The sequence below is a fragment of the Hemitrygon akajei genome, chromosome 8, assembly GCF_048418815.1.
Source record: "Hemitrygon akajei chromosome 8, sHemAka1.3, whole genome shotgun sequence".
NCBI lineage: Eukaryota > Metazoa > Chordata > Chondrichthyes > Myliobatiformes > Dasyatidae > Hemitrygon > Hemitrygon akajei.
This window is the reverse complement of record NC_133131.1, coordinates 113,079,446-113,096,715: the sequence shown is the minus strand read 5'-3', so window position 1 is coordinate 113,096,715 and position 17,270 is coordinate 113,079,446. Positions and strand designations below refer to the sequence as shown.

The window sequence follows — 17,270 nt, the reverse complement described above, 5'->3', positions numbered from 1 at the left end:
TTCATTCTCGCCACCACTTGTACTGTGGGGAAAGGTTGCCCCCAGCCCCCCATCACACTTGCTCACTGTTAGCACCTTCCAATGCATCTATCTTGACTCCATTACCTTTCCATGTGCGTCGAAGCAATCTATCCCCTCCTGCTGTTCGGCCGCGGCGACGTCGCCCCTGTCCGGGTACGGGTTGACGAACGACCTCTCCTCCATCTCCAGCTCCATGTCTGACCTCAACCGCTTCGACATCGTTTCTCCCATCACACCCCGGGACTACGGAGCTCCGCGCGGGACAAACCGAGGCGTTCCTGCCCGCCTCCCCCAGTCGCCGCTCGGTCAGCGACCCGGTACCCGTGCGCTGTCACACACTTGACAACAATGAAGGTGGGAGGGGAGGAGGCTCTCCGGCAGCGGTGCGCAGCTTGCCCAAGCACACTCGTTATAAATGCAGCAGTCGCTCCCCCTTTATTCGGTTACTATTGTACCATTCATGAACGCTTCATAAGTACAAGAACTCCATACACATACACACACTGCGAACAGCCAAGATCGTCACCCCTCGTGAGTTTATCTACACAGCAACACCCACTCCTAACATAAATTACACTTCAGGTCACGGAAGAAAATTTCTATCCACGGTTTTAACCCAAACACACCTAATATCACAAAATTAATCCAACCCTTAAAATGTACTGCACCGCCGTATGCCCTTCAAGTCTGTGCTTAGGCTACTCATATCGAATAAGTGCCGTCGATTCAATAAAAGCAATACTCATTGATAAATTACTACACGCTAATAAGCTAATATATCTCAAAATATACCAGTCTATTCCATCACTAAACAATTTCGCACAACCATTGTAATAAAGCTATTTTTGATCATGAAATCCACCTGCATGAAAATAGTCCCTTGAATACGATCTTACTATAGTAAACAAAATACACTTATGATTTAGGAACAATTACTGGTCTCTTCAAAATACGATTGTACTAATCTGTTTTTCCTTTGCTGACAAGCCCCTCCAGTCTGACTTCTTGCGCGAGAAGCTCGTTCGTCCGTTGCACTGAGCATATAGATCCTTTCATTTCTATTTCATCCCGCACCAGGCACTCTGTATATCTCTTTAAAATGATAGGTTGTTCTGTTTTAGAAAACTAATCGAGATATGAGCTTTACGGCAAGAACTTCGACACATTACTTTCATATCTCGTTTTCCTCCTGCAATAAAGGCGGGAATGTGAAAAGGATTGGGCAGATTTGCAGAACTATCAAGCTATACTGATATTTATAATCTTCTGTAGACTCAGATGTTGTTGGAATATTAGACCAATATGATGAACAAATGGTGCCTTTGTAATGTCAGTACAGTGCTCTTGAGTGGATCGAAACATACATTTTGCTATCTATTTTATATATATCAATTTTGAACCATTTAAATTTAATCCGGAATGCGCAATTTTTGTTATCTGTTTTGCGGTAGGAAGCAAAGTTTAATGGGCAATAGGAGTCCTCCGTTCGTTTCTCTTAGAAATGATTTGGAATGGATCGGTTCTATGGAAGACGGCATGTAATTTTGTGAGACCAATTATTACTGACTTACGAAACTGTCTCTGTCTAAGCTTCTCAAGTTTCCGAAGAGGTGGCTCGAAAATTAAAAATTCCTGGCGATTTCAGAAAAAGATTCACGAAGATTTTCTTTTAGCTTTGATGAAAAATTTGAAAGGTCTTTCTTTTGAAACCAAGGAGACTTAATTGTGGTGTATAAAATTTTGAGGTGGCTGGAGAGAAAAAGTAATAACCGATTTCCCTTGGTCGAGAGGTCAAAAAACAGTGAGGTCTAGGTTTAATACGATTGGCAGAGCGGTTAGAGGAGAGAAGAGGAATATTTAGATTGTCATCCATTGTGTGAAAGAGGTTTGGAGCTCACTGCCTGAAAGGGTGGCGGCGGCCATATGCCACATTTATAATGTGCCTGGATGTGCAATTAATGAATCTTGACTTGCAGGGCTGTGCACCAACTGTTGGAAAGTGAGATTAATGTTTTGACCATCAAGAATATAATGGACCAAATCGTTTTCCTTCTGTGTTGTAAAGTTACTTCGATTCTATACTTCTGGGCCCTTCCTGTGCAGAGATAAACTGCTGTGCTGTAACTGAACTTAATTAATTTAACACTAATTGTGAAAGTAGAACCTGACAGATATGTATGATCAGCATCTTTTTAGTAACTTATGAAGCCACTTAATTATTGGAGGCAAGTAATTTAAAGCTAAACAATAGATCACATTTTCTATTAAATTATTTATTGTGAGCCTGATTGCAGGTAGTATGAATGTTTTTGTTACTTGACATAACAAAGACCATTATAATGGTAAACCGTAAGGTCACATTGATTCATTTGGAGTCAGTCCCAAGGCAACATTTCAACTTTTGAGTGTACTTTCACATATTGGTTACAGAGTAACAATGCAGATAAATATAAGTTATTCTTCCTTTTTTTTCTTAGGCAGTCCCTTGGAATCGAGGATGAATTAATTCCATTCCATTTTTGTGTGTTCTTGGGTGGCTAACGGGGCCGGCATAGAAGCCACAGATGCTTTGACAAAATGGAGATTGATTGTGAAGTAATCCACTCTTTCAGTTATCTGGAAAGAATCTGCTCAAAATACTTAGCAGATCAGATAGCATTGATGAAATGTAAGTGATGTGGAACATTAGCCCCATTCCTTTATTATGTTATGTCAATTATATTTCATTTATTTCAGTTGCATTTTGGAGAAAATGTTTCTTGCTGGTTGAATTCTCCATTATTACAAGGTTTGGAAATATTATTTTAGTTCTCTAAGTTCTGAATCAAAGCAAGGGGTAAATGTATTGTTGCTTGCTTTGGGTTCTCCTAACCTTATTTTCTTGAGTGATTATCTTTCTGTATGTGCTGTCAAAAGAAATTAACTGAAACAACAATTTTAATTGTCTCCTGTATATAAAGATTGCAAGCCACTGGTGTAACTGTAATAGGATATGCCTGTTGGATGTCTGGCACAGAATTTTAATCTTAATTACTGACTTTCCAATAATTTTAATTTGCCTAGAGCTGTAATATAAAAACCTTAACGTTTTGGCACTGAAAAGCTAATTGAGGGAATTTTAGCAAGTACGTTATATGTGACCTACACTCACTCCATTGTGTGTACAGTTTGACACAGCAGCCGGTATCAAGCCAAGTCACTTTATTGTCCTATGTACAAGTCACAAGTGCAATGTCACAAGTGCAATGAAAAACTTACTTGCAGAAACATTAGAGCAGAACATTCAGAAAAAAACATGAATTATGCATAAATTATACAAAATAGTACAAGAAAGAACACATTAGAATAAAAAAAAGTTCATTTTAGTGCAGCGTGGTTCAAGCACCAGCAGTTGAAGGGATTTTATTGTTCTTGAACGTGGTGACATGGGACTTAAGGCTTCTGTATCTCCTACCCAACGATAGCTGTGAAAATGCTGGTGGAACACAGCAGGCCACATGCTGCCTGGCCTGCTGTGTTCCACTAGCATTTTGTGTGTGTTGTTCGAATTTCCAGCATCTGCAGATTTCCTCGCGATAGCTGTGAGAAGATATCCTGGCCTGAATAGTGAGGGTCCTTGTTTGTAGATATTACCTTATTGAGGTATAATTTTTTTTTCAGTTTTGGGGAGACATGTGACTGTGATGTATTGGGCTGAGTATAGCTTAGGAATTGTGGCTTCTGCACTCTCAGATGCAGCATTTAAGATCCTGGTGTGGCACCTCTAGAGAATGTTCTAGTAGGATTCAGTCCCATTCATCTTTCAGGTGAAGGTAGTCTCCCAGAAAAGTGCCAGCCTCCAAGAACTCACTTTTGTCTTAGTGACAACAGTTAAGTATTTCAATATGATAACGTATTACCTACACTACACATTAAATCACATGTAAAGTATGCTACTGTGCAAAACTCGAAACTCACTGATATTTATTCTCAATGTTCACCAAAAGACATCATCATCTGATGGCTATTAGCGAGCATCAGATCAAATGTCATCCATCAAATTCTCTGCTCATGTGCTGATAAATGCTAGTAGATAACTTAAATTGCATTCAGCCCATTAACAATCCCATGGGCAGCCATTGCCAATGCACAATGGTACAGAGATTAGAGCCACACATGCAAAATACTGGCAGAACTCAGCAAGCCAGGCAACATCTATGGAAAAGAGTACAGTCGACGTATTTGGCCGAGACTCTCAGCAGGATTGGAGGAGAAAAGATATTAGAGCTGTGGTCCTGCAGCTCCAGCAACCAGGATTCAGTACTGTCCTCCAACACTGTCTGTCGACATTTTGTGCCTGGGTTTCCTCAGGGTGCCCCAGTCTCCTCCCACGTGCCAGAGAACATGTACCGGTAGGCTAATTGGTCATTGTAACTTGGCCTGAGTGAATCGATGAGACGTGGAACTGGAGCAAGAGGCAGTTGATGGGAATGTGGGGAAAATAAAGTTGTAAGTTGCGGCTGATGGTCAGTACAGACCCTTTTTGTGCTGCATTACTTTATGGCTACAGATAGACAAGTTGGAAGAATGGACAACAAAAAGTGGCAGATGGAATACAGTGTTGGGAAATGAATGATAATGCATTTTGGTAAAAGGAACAATAATGCAGACTATTATGTAAATGGAGAGAACATTCAAACATCAGAGGTGCAAAAGGACTTAGGATTCCTCATGCAAGACTCCCAGAAGGTTAATTCACAGGTAGAGTCTGTGGTAATTAAGGCAAATGCAATATTGGCATTTATTTCAAGGGAAATAGAATACAAAAACAAGGAGATAATGCTGAAGATTTATAAGACACTAGTTAGGCCGCACTTGGAGTATTGTCAACAGTTTTGGGCCCCTGATCTCAAAAACGATGTACTGTCAACAGAGAGAGTCTAGAGGAGGTTTACAAAGATGATTCCGGGAATGAAGGGGTTAACATATGAGGAGTGTCTGGCAGTTTCAGGCCTGTAATCACCGGAATTTAGACAAATGTGTAGGGATCTCATTGAAACCTACCAAATGTTGAGAGAACTAGATAAGGTGGATGTGGAGATTATGTTTCCTTTGATGGGGATATCCAGAACTAGAGGGCATGGCCTTAAAATTGAGACACAACCTTTTAGAACAGAAGTAAGGAGAAAATTTGTTTAATCTGTGGAATGCTATGCCTCAGACTGTGGTGGAGGCCAAGTCTGTGGGTATATTCAAAGCGGAAGTTGATAGATTCCTGACTGGTCGGGGCATCAAATGATATGGTGAGAGGGCAGGTGTATGCAGTTGAATTGATCCAGGATCCGCCATAATGAAATGGTGGAGCGGATTCTTTCCACAGATGCTACTTGACTGCTGAGGATTACAGCATCTTTGTTTTTTTAATTGCATGTTTCGATTTGTCTGGCACTGCTCCTCTACACCTCTCATTGAACCAGTGAAGGTTCTCTGGCTTGATGATCATGATAGTATGAAATAGATTCAGAATGATCAGGTTTTAAAATGTGGTGGAATACAATTCTTCTGCTTCTGGTGCATTTCAGGTGAAGTTGCGAGATCTGTTGTGAATCTATTTAATTTAGTATATTGGTCGTGTCTTTGGTGTGAAAATGAGATGTTTGTTTCTGCAAGGACTGTGCAGTGGTCATTCCTGTAATGTGCAGTGTCATCTTCAAATGGTAGGTTGGTGAGCTCAGGACTGAATAGATTTTTCCTGTCATGTTGGTTCATAAGGATTACTTTAATCAGGAATGAAGACTTCATTTTATTGCTCAAGTAAGCACAATTTTCAGACTTAGTACTTCTGATGTCCAAAGGGCAAAACAATATTTCCAAATAATCAAACGGGACCTGAAGCTCAGTGCCAAGGAATGAAAGTTAAAGTGAGTCTGCATCAATACATTATAACATGCAGAAATATTGCTGTGTCATTGCTGGTTGCTCTAAGTTAACTGATTCTGCTACATAGTATTGCATGGAACACTGCATTAAAATTACTGCAGTAGTGCACAGAAAATATGACTTTCTTAAGTACATTACTCATCTGATTAAGCTCCGATAGACTCTAAAGAGACTTTTTAGATTATGGGATGCCTTTGTCCATGTACCTTAAAGTATGACACATAATTTGACTGACATGATCACTTTAACAATATTTGACTCTTCCAGCTATACTATTGATCTAACAAATTTCAACAAATGTGGTTTGAAATCCTTTGACAAATTTAGTTGAATGTTCCCAGTGGTGTCCAAGACAGAATGTAATTAAGCATTTAAATAATTCAGACATGGTTGACACTATGTAATGCTGCAACTGAAGAAGATAAAAGACCCGAGTTGAACTATTAATTCTTTTAATTAATCATTTTTGACACACTATATCTTGCTCAAGATTTCAAAAGTAGTGTTATTGTTTTATTATGCAAGGGGACAATAAATTTGACTTGCAACTAAATATCCAATAAAATTCATTTGTTATGTCCATAATAATTATCAACATAATGTGATTTCCTTTTTATGGAGAATAAAAACAATGCAAAATAACATATTTTAAAAGAAAAGCCTTGTTTTTTTGGTGATATAGTTAATCACAGATATTTGGACATGAGTGTAAAGGTCAACTGAACTGCAGTGTGCTGATTGCACTTAATTTTTTTGCTGTCTTCTTGTTATTATGATTATTAATTGCTCATCTGGGACTAGACAATTACAGTTTGTGTAAATTTTACTTAAAGAGCAATAACCAACTATGGAAAAATATTGTGATTTGTAGCATAAATCAGCAGTTAGTAAGACCTAAGTTAATCAAGGGCTGTCAATGTGAATTTGTTAAGAGAAGGCTGTGTAAATTTGTTTTGAGGAGTGTTTTGAGAGTGCGGTTCAACCCTGGGAAAGAGATAACACTACTTACTCTTATAAATTTCTATCAGTTCTCCCCTCTGCCTCTGCCACACCAGAAAAATAAACAACCCAAACCCAAGCCCATCGAACATCTCCCCAGAGCACTTGCTCTCTAATTCAGGCAGCAAGCTGGTAAACCACTTCTGAATCCTCTCCAAAGCTTCCACATCCTTCCTTTAATGGAGTGACCAGAATTGAATGCAATACTCCAGATGTAGCCTAACTAGATTTTTATAAAGATGCAATATAATCTCCTGATGTTTGAACTCGGTGCCTCAACTAATAAAGACAAGTAAGCTGTATGCCTTCTTTACCACCATATCTACCTGTGCAGCCACTTTCAATGACCTATGGACTTGGACCCCAAGATCTCTCTCACATCAACACTGTTAAGGGTCCTGTCATTAACCATGTACTTCCTCATTATTTTTGATTTCCTAAAGTACAACACCTTATATTTGTCTGGATTAAACTCCATCTGTCATCTCTCCACCCCTATCTGCAACCAATCTATACCTGCTGTCTCCTCCACTATCCATAACATCACCAATCTTTGTTTCATCTGCAAATTTACTAACCCACCCATCTACATTTTCATCCAGGTCATTTTTCTATATTATAAACAGCAGAGATTTCACTACGGATCCTTGCAAAACACCACTATCATGAACCTCCAGCCTGGATAGGTCCCATCAACCTACCGAAGCAACAGGCCTTCAGCTGATGTTATCTCATTGGCTCTTCACACCACCCTGGAACATCTGGACAACAAAGGTGCATACATCAGGATGCTCTTTATTGATTACAGCTCAGCATTTAATACTTCTGTCTCCTCTAAACTAATCAGTAAACTCCAAGACCAGGATTGTGCAGTTGGATCCTGAATTTCCTCACTTGCAGACCTTGGTCAGTTTGGATTGGCAAAAACATCTCCTCCCCAATCTCCATCAGCACAGGAGCACCACAAGGCTGTGCTCTCCCCCGCTCTACTTGCTTTACACCTATGGCAGTGTGGCCAAGTACAGCTCCAACACAATATACAAGTTTGCCAAAGGCACCACTATTGTGGTGATGAATCAGCATACAGGAGGGAGACTGAAAATTTGGCTGTGTGGTGTAATAACAACAACCTTTCACTCAATGTCAATAAGACCAAGGAACTGATTGTAGACTTCAGGAGAGGGAAACCAGAGATCAATGAGCCAGTAATCGTCAGATGGTCAGAGGCGGAGACGGTCAGTAACTTTAAATTTCTGGGTGTCACTATCTCAGAGGACCTGTCCTGGACCCATCATATAAATATTATTGTGAAGAAAGCACGACAGTGCCTCTACTTCCTCAGGAGTCTGCGGAGGTTCAGCATGTCATCAAAAACCTTGGAAACTATTATAGATGTATGGTGTAAAGTGTGCTAACTGGCTATGGCCTGGTATGGGAACACCAATGCCCTTGAGCAGAAAATCCTACAAAAGGTAGTGGATTCGGCTCAGTACTTCACGGATAAAACCCTCCTGACCATTCAGCATCTCTACATGAAATGTTGCTGTAGAAAAGCAGCATTAAACATCGAAGATTCTCACCACCCAGGCCATGCTCTTTTTCTGCTGCTGTCATCAGGTGGAAAGTACAGGTGCCTCAGGACTCGCACCATCAGGTTCAAGAATAGCTATTACCCCTCAACCATCAGGCTCTTGAACAAAAGAGCATAACTACACTCATTTAAGGACTCTGTTATATTGTTATTTTATGCTCGTTATTCATTGTTATTTACTTATATCTGTATTTGCACAGTTTGTTTAGAGTAAATAGTTCTTGATTTTTACAGTTGACAGTTATCGTTCTATAGATTTGCTAAGTATGCCTGCAGAAAAAAGAATCCCAGGGCTATATGTGGTGACATATATGTACTCTCATAACATTTTTTGATTTTACAGTACTATCTGTTTTCTATGGTTAAACCAATTCCGAATCAAAATGGCCAAGTCATCATGGATCCTGTGCATATTAATCTTCTGGGTAAGACTATGAGGGACTTGTCTAAAGTCTTACTAAAATCCTTGTGGACAAGTTCTGCCTTCATTGGAAGTGAGTGCCCTTTGCAGTGATCATTGCTACCAACATAGTAGTAAATAACACTATTCTGCTTTGCATCACCAAAGTCCGCTAGACAATACGTCTATTTAAGTGCTTGTTAAATGTCACCACCGTATATTTTTCCAACACCTTCCATGGTGGTATGTGCAGAGCACTTACTATTCTCTGCATATGAAGCTTGCCTCATAAATGTGCAAGCTTTTCCTCTCTCATCTTAAACTCAGATCCTCCAGTATTTGACAGTTCTATCCTGGCAAAAAAAATACTAACTCTCTACCCTATCTAGGCCTCATTTAATTTTACACACTTCTCTGAGGCCTTCTTTCAGCCTTGGACACTCCAGGGAAAACAACTCACATTTGTCCAATGTTTCCCTATAGCTAGCACACACCAAGCGAGGCAATATCCTGGTAAGCCTCTTCTGCACCTCCTCCTCTTTCTTCCTGCAGTGGTGAACAAAACTGCGCACAATACTCCAAATGTAGCCTAAAAAAATGTTATTCAGCTGCAACATGGCTTCCAGATGCAAGCATGCCATATGCCTTCTTTACAAACCTGTGCACTTGTAATGTCACTGCAGGAGTATACAAGTGAGCTGATGCATGGCACAGCCATGTAAATATTGCACCAAGTCACTTCTGGCACAAATCATTTTAAAAATTGATATGCACGTCTTCATATGGACCATCCAGGCTCCTGACTGTAGAAATATATTGTGTGGTGCAACCCTGCTCTATCTTAGAAATAAGTTGCATCTACCTCACAATACCACCACTGACAGTAGTCCCATCTTTGGCAGCACTGCTGTTATATAAATAATCTGGCTGTGTCACCAGCAGCATTACAAAGAAATGCTCAGTGAAACTGTCATTGTAATGATGTTGGTGTTCTTATTATACCAATATACAGTGCTAGGAATATAATGAAGCAACATGGAGAAATGCTAACATACCCCCAACTTGTCTAATGTATTCTCTCCAAATACTCTGTTCATGTACACAGACCTCATTCACTTCATATGCAGCATTGCCTTTACCTTTTTGAAAGAAAAGATCAGTTCACCCGGACGCATTATTTGTAGAGTTACAACTCTATAGGCTTTCTGAGTCTCACTGAACTTATCAAATGCAATGATTTTGGCATCATATCCAGTTCTTATCTTGGGGAAGCTGCTACCTCTTCACAATCCAGTAGAGTTTTGTGCCATTTCTTCTACAGCATAGTATCCATTGGATTAATTTCTGGAATGCTCTCATGATCACATAGTTCTTTGATATACTGTATAACTTGCCGGATTTATAATTCTGTCTCTTGTTTTCACAATGTGTCCCTCTATATTGCATATTTCAATGCCCTGCTTCTAGATGTCATAGTTCTAAGGTGATGTTAATGTGTAAGATCTGTCATATTATTTAAAATCTTTGAGACATAATTGTGTTTCTGTCTAAACTGCTTCCTTTCCTCCTTAATCAAAATTTGGCTAAGCCAAGCACAGTTGTGTCTTTGCCTTTGGTCCATTTATAACTCGTTATGGAATGTGGATATTGTGTGTAATTTAGCAAGATGTTTGCTAATCTATGTTTCAGTGTTACACTTGGGAACTTTTTCTTCTTTAATGCTTCTTGACAATTTTCAGCGATCCCTGTACTGTGCCATTTGATGCTGTTTGATCCTGTGAAACAGATATGTGCTGAATACCATTTTATTTTATAAATCACTCAAATGGAAATTAGTGGCACAGAGCACCATCTCTTCATGAGGTACATTAATCATGTCCTTGTCACAAAAGCGTAATTTTGTGTGGGTGCTTATTCGAATGTCAAGTGGTGCCAAAATACAGTATTATGAATCACTAAGAGACACGGAGAACTGATATAATATATTTCCACCTTCTTTATTCCACTGTTTCCAACAACAGGGCATATAGAGTCATAGAAAACTACAGCACATAAATAGGTCCTTCAGACCATGGAGCCTGTGTGAACCATTTAAACTGCTTAGTCCGATTGACCTGCATCAGGACAGTAGTCCTCCAGGCCCTTCCCATCCATGTACCTATCCACACTTCAGTTAAACATTGAAATCAGAATCGCATCCTCTACTTGCACTGGCAGCTTGTTCAACCCTGTCACCACACTCTGAATGAAGAAGCTTCCCCTCATGTTCCCTTTAAACTTTCACCTTTCACCCTTAACCCATAGTCTCTAGTCTCACCCAACCTCAATGGCAAAAGCTTGCTTACATTTACCTTATCTATATCTCTCATAATTTCATATACCACTTTCAAATCTCCCCTCAATCTTCTATGTTCTAGGGAATAAGATTCTAACCTATTCAACCTTTCCATATAACTCAGATCCTCCAGTCCCTACAGCATCCTTGTAAATTTTCTCTGCACTCTTTCAAACTTATTTACATATTTCCTGTAGGTATGTGACCAAAACTGTACAAAGTACTCCAAATTAGGCCTTATCGATGTCTTGTGCAACTTCAACGTTGAACCCTCCTGTGCAGGACCTTGTCAAATGCCTTGCTGAAGTCCATGTAGGTAACATCCTCTGCCCTGCTTTCATCAATGTGCCTGGTATTATTCTGAAAAACAACATAAGATTGGTTGGACACAACCTACCTACCACGTACAAAGCTATGCTGATTACCACTAATCAGTCTTTGTCTATCCAAATTCTCATATATCCGGTCTCCTAGAATACCTTCCAATAACTTCCCCGCTACTGATGTCAGGCTCACTGGCCTAAAATTTCCTGGTTTCTTCTTAGTGACTTTCTTAAATGGCAGACCAACATTAGCTATCCTTCAATCCTCCTGCACCTCACTTGGTGCTAAGGATGATTTAAGTATCTCTGCTAGGACCCTTGCAGTTTCTGCACTTGCCTCCCACAGGATCTGAGGGAACACTTTGTCAGGCCCTGGGGATTTGTCCCCCCTAATTTTCCTTAAGACAACAAACACGTCCTCCTCTGTAATAGGTATAGGGTTTGTGACCTTGCTGTTGCTTTGTCTCACTTCTATAGACTCCGGGTCCACCTCCTGAGTAAATGCAAATGCAAAAAATCAATTTAAGAACCCCCCCAAACTCTTTTGGCTCCATGCATAGATTACCATTCTGCTCTTCCAGAGGACCAATTTTGTCCCTTGCAATCCCTTGGCTCTTAATATATCTGTGAAGTCCTTGGGATTCTCCTTCACCTTGTCTGCTAGAGCAATCTCAAGCCTTCTTTTAGCCCTCCCACTTTCTTTCTCAAGTGCACATAGGTCACATCATTCCACTCTAGTCAATCATAGAAAGGATAGCTGTGGAACTGGTATAATAATGTAAGCATTTGGTCCAACAAGTTGTGTAGGCTGAAAATTGAACATTGTATGTCATATTCACATAGTTAATGATATCTTGTATGCAGATTAACAGCTGTATTTCATTGAAATAGGGATTGCAAAATAAAGGTATTTCATTGACTATAGCGCTTGATCTCATATATTTAACTGAGTACTTGTTTGATTCAACACCCTTTATTTATAAATAAATCTGACAATTAAATCTTTTCCTGTATACTCAACCATCTCCAATACTGTAAATTGAAAAAACCTCTTGTTATTTTCAGTGTGAAAATCACACTCTCAGTGCCTGTGTGTGAATTCTCAAATGGTAACCTTGACAACGCACCTGCAATTGCATTATATTTTGAAGTTCTATATTTGAATTGGCATCTCAAAGAGAATAGCCTACCTTTGTGTTCTTGTCACAATCATTGTTAGTGTTGCCGACCTGCAAGCAAGAATGGGCAGCAAAGTCTTCAGGACTGTGACCAATGCAAGGAATAGAAACGTTTTTGCTTTAAATAAAACAAATAACATTTCTTTCTCAAATTAAGTTCATTTCACCCCACTCATCAATATATGTAATGCAAACAAAACTGTTTTCTCTTGACTTTAAGCTATTACATGAACTATGTCAGGTCCTGACCACAATTTAAAGCATCAGATGCACATTTAATTGCATGGACTGGGCAAATATGAATTGATAAAGACTCACCTCCTATATGCACAATGGATATACATGTCCAATTTTACATCGCAGTCTCTGGATTCAATCCCATGTAAACTTTTGCAACATGTCCTTTTGATGTGAAAACCCACTTCATCTTGCCAATCGCCACAATAGGTTTACGGCAGACGCAATCTCAATGGCTCTTCATGCAGCCGTAGATCACCTGGTCAATACAAGCACCTATTTGTCAGTATGTTGTTCATTGACGATAGCTCAACGTTTAACACCATCATTCCTACAGTTCTGATTGAAAAGCTACAGAACATGCCCTCTGTACCTTCCTCTACTATTGGATCCTCCACATCCTAACTGGAGGATCACAATCTGTGTGGATAGGTAATAACATTTACTCCTCACTGATGATCAACATTGGGGCACCTCAAAGATGTGCACTTAGCCCACTGCTGTACTCCCTCTATACACATGACTGTGTGGATAGGTATAGTTTAATTGCCATCGATAAATTTGCTGAAGATACAACCATTGTTGGCAGAATCTCAGATGGATTCAGGAGGTCGTTCACAAGTGAGGTATACCAGCTAGTTGAGTGGTGTCACAGCAACAACCTTGTACTCAATGTCAGTAAGGCCAAAGAGTTGATTGTGGACTTCAGGATGGGTAAGATGAGGGAACACGAACTAATCCCCACAGACGGATCATAAGTGGAGAGAGTGAGCAATTTCAAGTTTCTGGGTGTCAGTATCTCTGTGGATCTAACCTGGTCCTAACGTATCGATGCAGCTATAAAGAAGACAAGATGTTGGGCTATATTTCATTTGGAGTTTGAGGTGATATGTTTTATTAACTAAAATACTTGAAAACTACTACAGATGTACCTTGAGAGCATTCTGACTGCATGACCATCTGGTATTGGGGGGGGGGGGGGTCTATTGCACAGGATCAAAGCAGAGAGTTGCAGCTCCATCAAGGGTACAAACCACCAAAGTATCCAAGACATCTTCAAGGAGTGGTGCCTCAGAATGGACCCCCATCATCCAGGACATGCCTTCTTCTTATTGTTACTGTCAGGAAGGAGGTACAGAAGCCTGAAGGCACATGCTCAGCGATTCAAGAACACTGGGGAACACTGCCTGATTGGCTGGTGGAGGCAGGTATTCTCATCAGCCATAGGATGAATCTACACAAGCATCTAAAATGCCAAGGCATAGGCAGCTACAGGTCAAATGCTGATAAATGGAATCAGTGTAGAAGGGTACTTCATGACCAACATGGACAAGGTGGGCCAAAAAGCAAGTTGTTATTCTATGATTCCATAATGGAAGATTATGGATAATCCATAATATGTTTGTCAATTCAAAACAGCAAGATGTTTTAAATGTAAGAAAAAAGGGCACAACATCCTCAATGTGTAAATCTAAACCTCAGACCACTCCAGCAGAGTGATCTTTTTTGAAGGAAGTTTCAGAATCAGGTTTAGTATCACCGACGTATGTTGCAAAATTTGTTAACTTTGTGGGAGCAGTACAATGTAATACATGATAAAAGTGGAAAAAATAAATGAATCAATTACAGTAAATATGTATATTGAATAGTTAAATTTAAAAAATGTGCAAAAATAGAAATAATAAAAAAGGGAAGTAATGTTCATGGGTTCAATGTCCATTGAGAAGTCAGATGGCAGAGGGGAAGAAGCTGTTCTTGAATCACTGAGTGTGTGCCTTCAGGCTTCTGGACCTCCTTCCTGACAAAACTGACAAGAATACATGGGTGATGAAAGTTCTTCCTCAGATGCCTGCTAAACCTCTTGCCTATTATCTTGAACCTATGTCTTGTTTTAGTTATCTCTACGAAGGGTCATATTGCATGTGTTCTTGTCAGTCTTGTGCATGTGTTTCAAACTTTGCTTTGAAACCTTAAATTCACTATTGCTCAGTGATTGTAAATGACCATGGCATTTATAGCTTACATTGGATGCTTTTATTAGTGATTCCTTGATGCTAAAATCAACAGTGAGATTGTGAGAATTTAGTAATTTATCTTGTTCTTGGATTAAAATACGAACAGATTTGTCAAACAAATCATGCTCTAGGAAAATGCCAAAGTCATTAATGAGGCAATGTACTTGTTCACAGTCTGCCCTGATTTGTCATTCCTACTTTCAGGATACTAGAAGCTTTGCTGACATTCTATATGTTTCTCAATCTCATTTCAATGAATCGAGTAACATTCTTTTTCTTGTATAGCATCATCTTGCACAGCTACATTCTCACAAGTACAGATAATTTCCACTAAGTCATTTGTTCTACAATAATGATTCCAACATGTGAACAGAAGGGATAACCCTGTAGCCTTTTCTGAAAGGATAATGCATCTGCTCATATCCATCAAGGCACTCATATACACACCATGACACTCTGTGCCCAACTGCACTAATGAGCATGTCTTTTTGTCCATTTTTGTCATAACTGATCATAAATTAATATGTGCAATTCCTCATCACTTCAGAGTCTATTGAGTTCAATGTTGCACCTTCTGATTTATTAAACTAACCCGCAATGTTTCCCTTAATTTGAGCTCTGTGCTTTGGATCAGTAGAAAGCTGTCTTACCAAAGTTCACACACATACACACATATGAAGCAATTCCAGTAGTTATTCTGTAGTTGAGTAACCTGACTCTTTCAATTAGGAGTTGTGCTGGTCTTCACCAAAAGTACTCACCTAGCAACATCTCAAGCCACACAGGTCATCCATCTCGTGCAATGATTTGGCTGCTGTGGTCTCCATGTTCAGGATTAGCTGTCAGCAATGTTGATTGTGCTTTAACCTGCCACCATGACCACCTCAGCAATCGGCTTGCAGGCCTACTTTGTGATTTGACACAAGTTGTGTTGTCTTTCTTCCTGTGAAGTCTGATCTTTATGTTCTCATTGATAACTTGTAATTACACAGACCTTCTTATTCTAATGCTATCCAGTGCCAGGAATATAATGAGTCATTAAAAGACATTGACAATTCTTAAAACACCTGCATCTTGTTTATTCCATTCTTTCCAACAAATTGCGCACATGTGCTCCTTTGGTTTACACACATCACTGCTAAGGATCGTGTCTTTAACCAGCTACTCTGCTTTTAAGTTTGATCTTCCAAAATGAATCACTTCACAATTTTCTAGCTGAACTCCTTCTGCCACTTCTTTGCCGAGCTCTGAATCCTGTCTACATCTTGTTATAACCTACAACAGCTTTCTGCACTATCTACAACCTCATGTCATCAGTAAGCTTACTAACCCAAAATTCCACTTCCTCATCTAATTCATTCATCAAAATCACAGAAATCAGGTTTCCCAGAACAGATCCCTGCAGAACACCACTGGTCACTGACCTCCAGGCGGAATATGCACCATCTACTATCACGGTCTGCCTTCTGTGGACAAATCAATTCTGTATCCATACAGCTAAGTTTCTCTGGATCCCATGATCCCATACCTAATGAATTTCTAATGAGCTTACCATGGGAATCCTTGTGAAATGTCTTAGTAAAATCAATATAGCACTGTTCTACCTTCAAAAAATTGTTTTATGAACTCCTCAAAAAACTCAGTCAGGCTTGTGAGGCATGATCTGCCCTCATGAAACTATAAAACTATGCTAATGATTCCTGAAGAGGTGCCAATCAAAATCAGGAAACCTGAAATCACCATGGCAATACCCTTTCTGCCACATTAGTGTAGCGGTTAGCACGATGCTATTATAGCTCAGGGTGTCGGTGTTTGGAATTCAACTCCAGCCCCGTCTGCAAGGAGTTTGTATGTTCTCACCCACATGACTGTGTGGGTTTCCTCTGGGTGCTCCGGTTTCCTCCCATAGTCCAAAGATATACCAGTTAGTGGGCTAGTTGTTCATTGTAAATTGCCCTGTGATTAGCTAGGGTTAAATAGGTGGGTTACTATGCAGCCTGGCTTGATGGACTAGAAGAACCTGTTCTGCGCTGTATCTCTAAATAAATAAATAAAATCTGCTTACTTACCTGCTCCTCAATGTTCCAGTTGCTACTGGTGAGAAGGGGCGTGCTATAGAATACTCTTACTAGAGTGCTTAATCTCTTTGTGTTTCTAACTTCCATCGACACTGGTTCAGTGGACAACCCCTCCACAACATGCTCCCTTTCTGTACCTGTGAAATTATCCTTCATTAGCAGCAGTTCTTCCCC

General features: G+C 39.8%; 1 protein-coding gene and 1 long non-coding RNA gene across 2 annotated transcripts in view; one reads left to right on the top strand and one right to left on the bottom strand.

The window, feature by feature from the left end:
- lancl2 (LanC lantibiotic synthetase component C-like 2 (bacterial)) overlaps positions 1–1,053 on the bottom strand; it is a 53,560-nt gene extending 52,507 nt beyond the window's left edge. Inside the window, 1 exon segment of the mRNA XM_073054396.1 lies at positions 106–1,053. Within this exon segment, the coding sequence (XP_072910497.1) occupies positions 106–252 (147 nt within the window). The 5' untranslated portion in view covers positions 253–1,053.
- Positions 146–12,482, top strand: LOC140732160 (uncharacterized). The gene is made up of 3 exons (XR_012100006.1): positions 146–375; positions 2,499–2,689; positions 7,542–12,482. It is a non-coding gene; the product is annotated as an uncharacterized lncRNA (long non-coding RNA).
- The last annotated feature ends 4,788 nt before the right edge of the window (positions 12,483–17,270 follow it).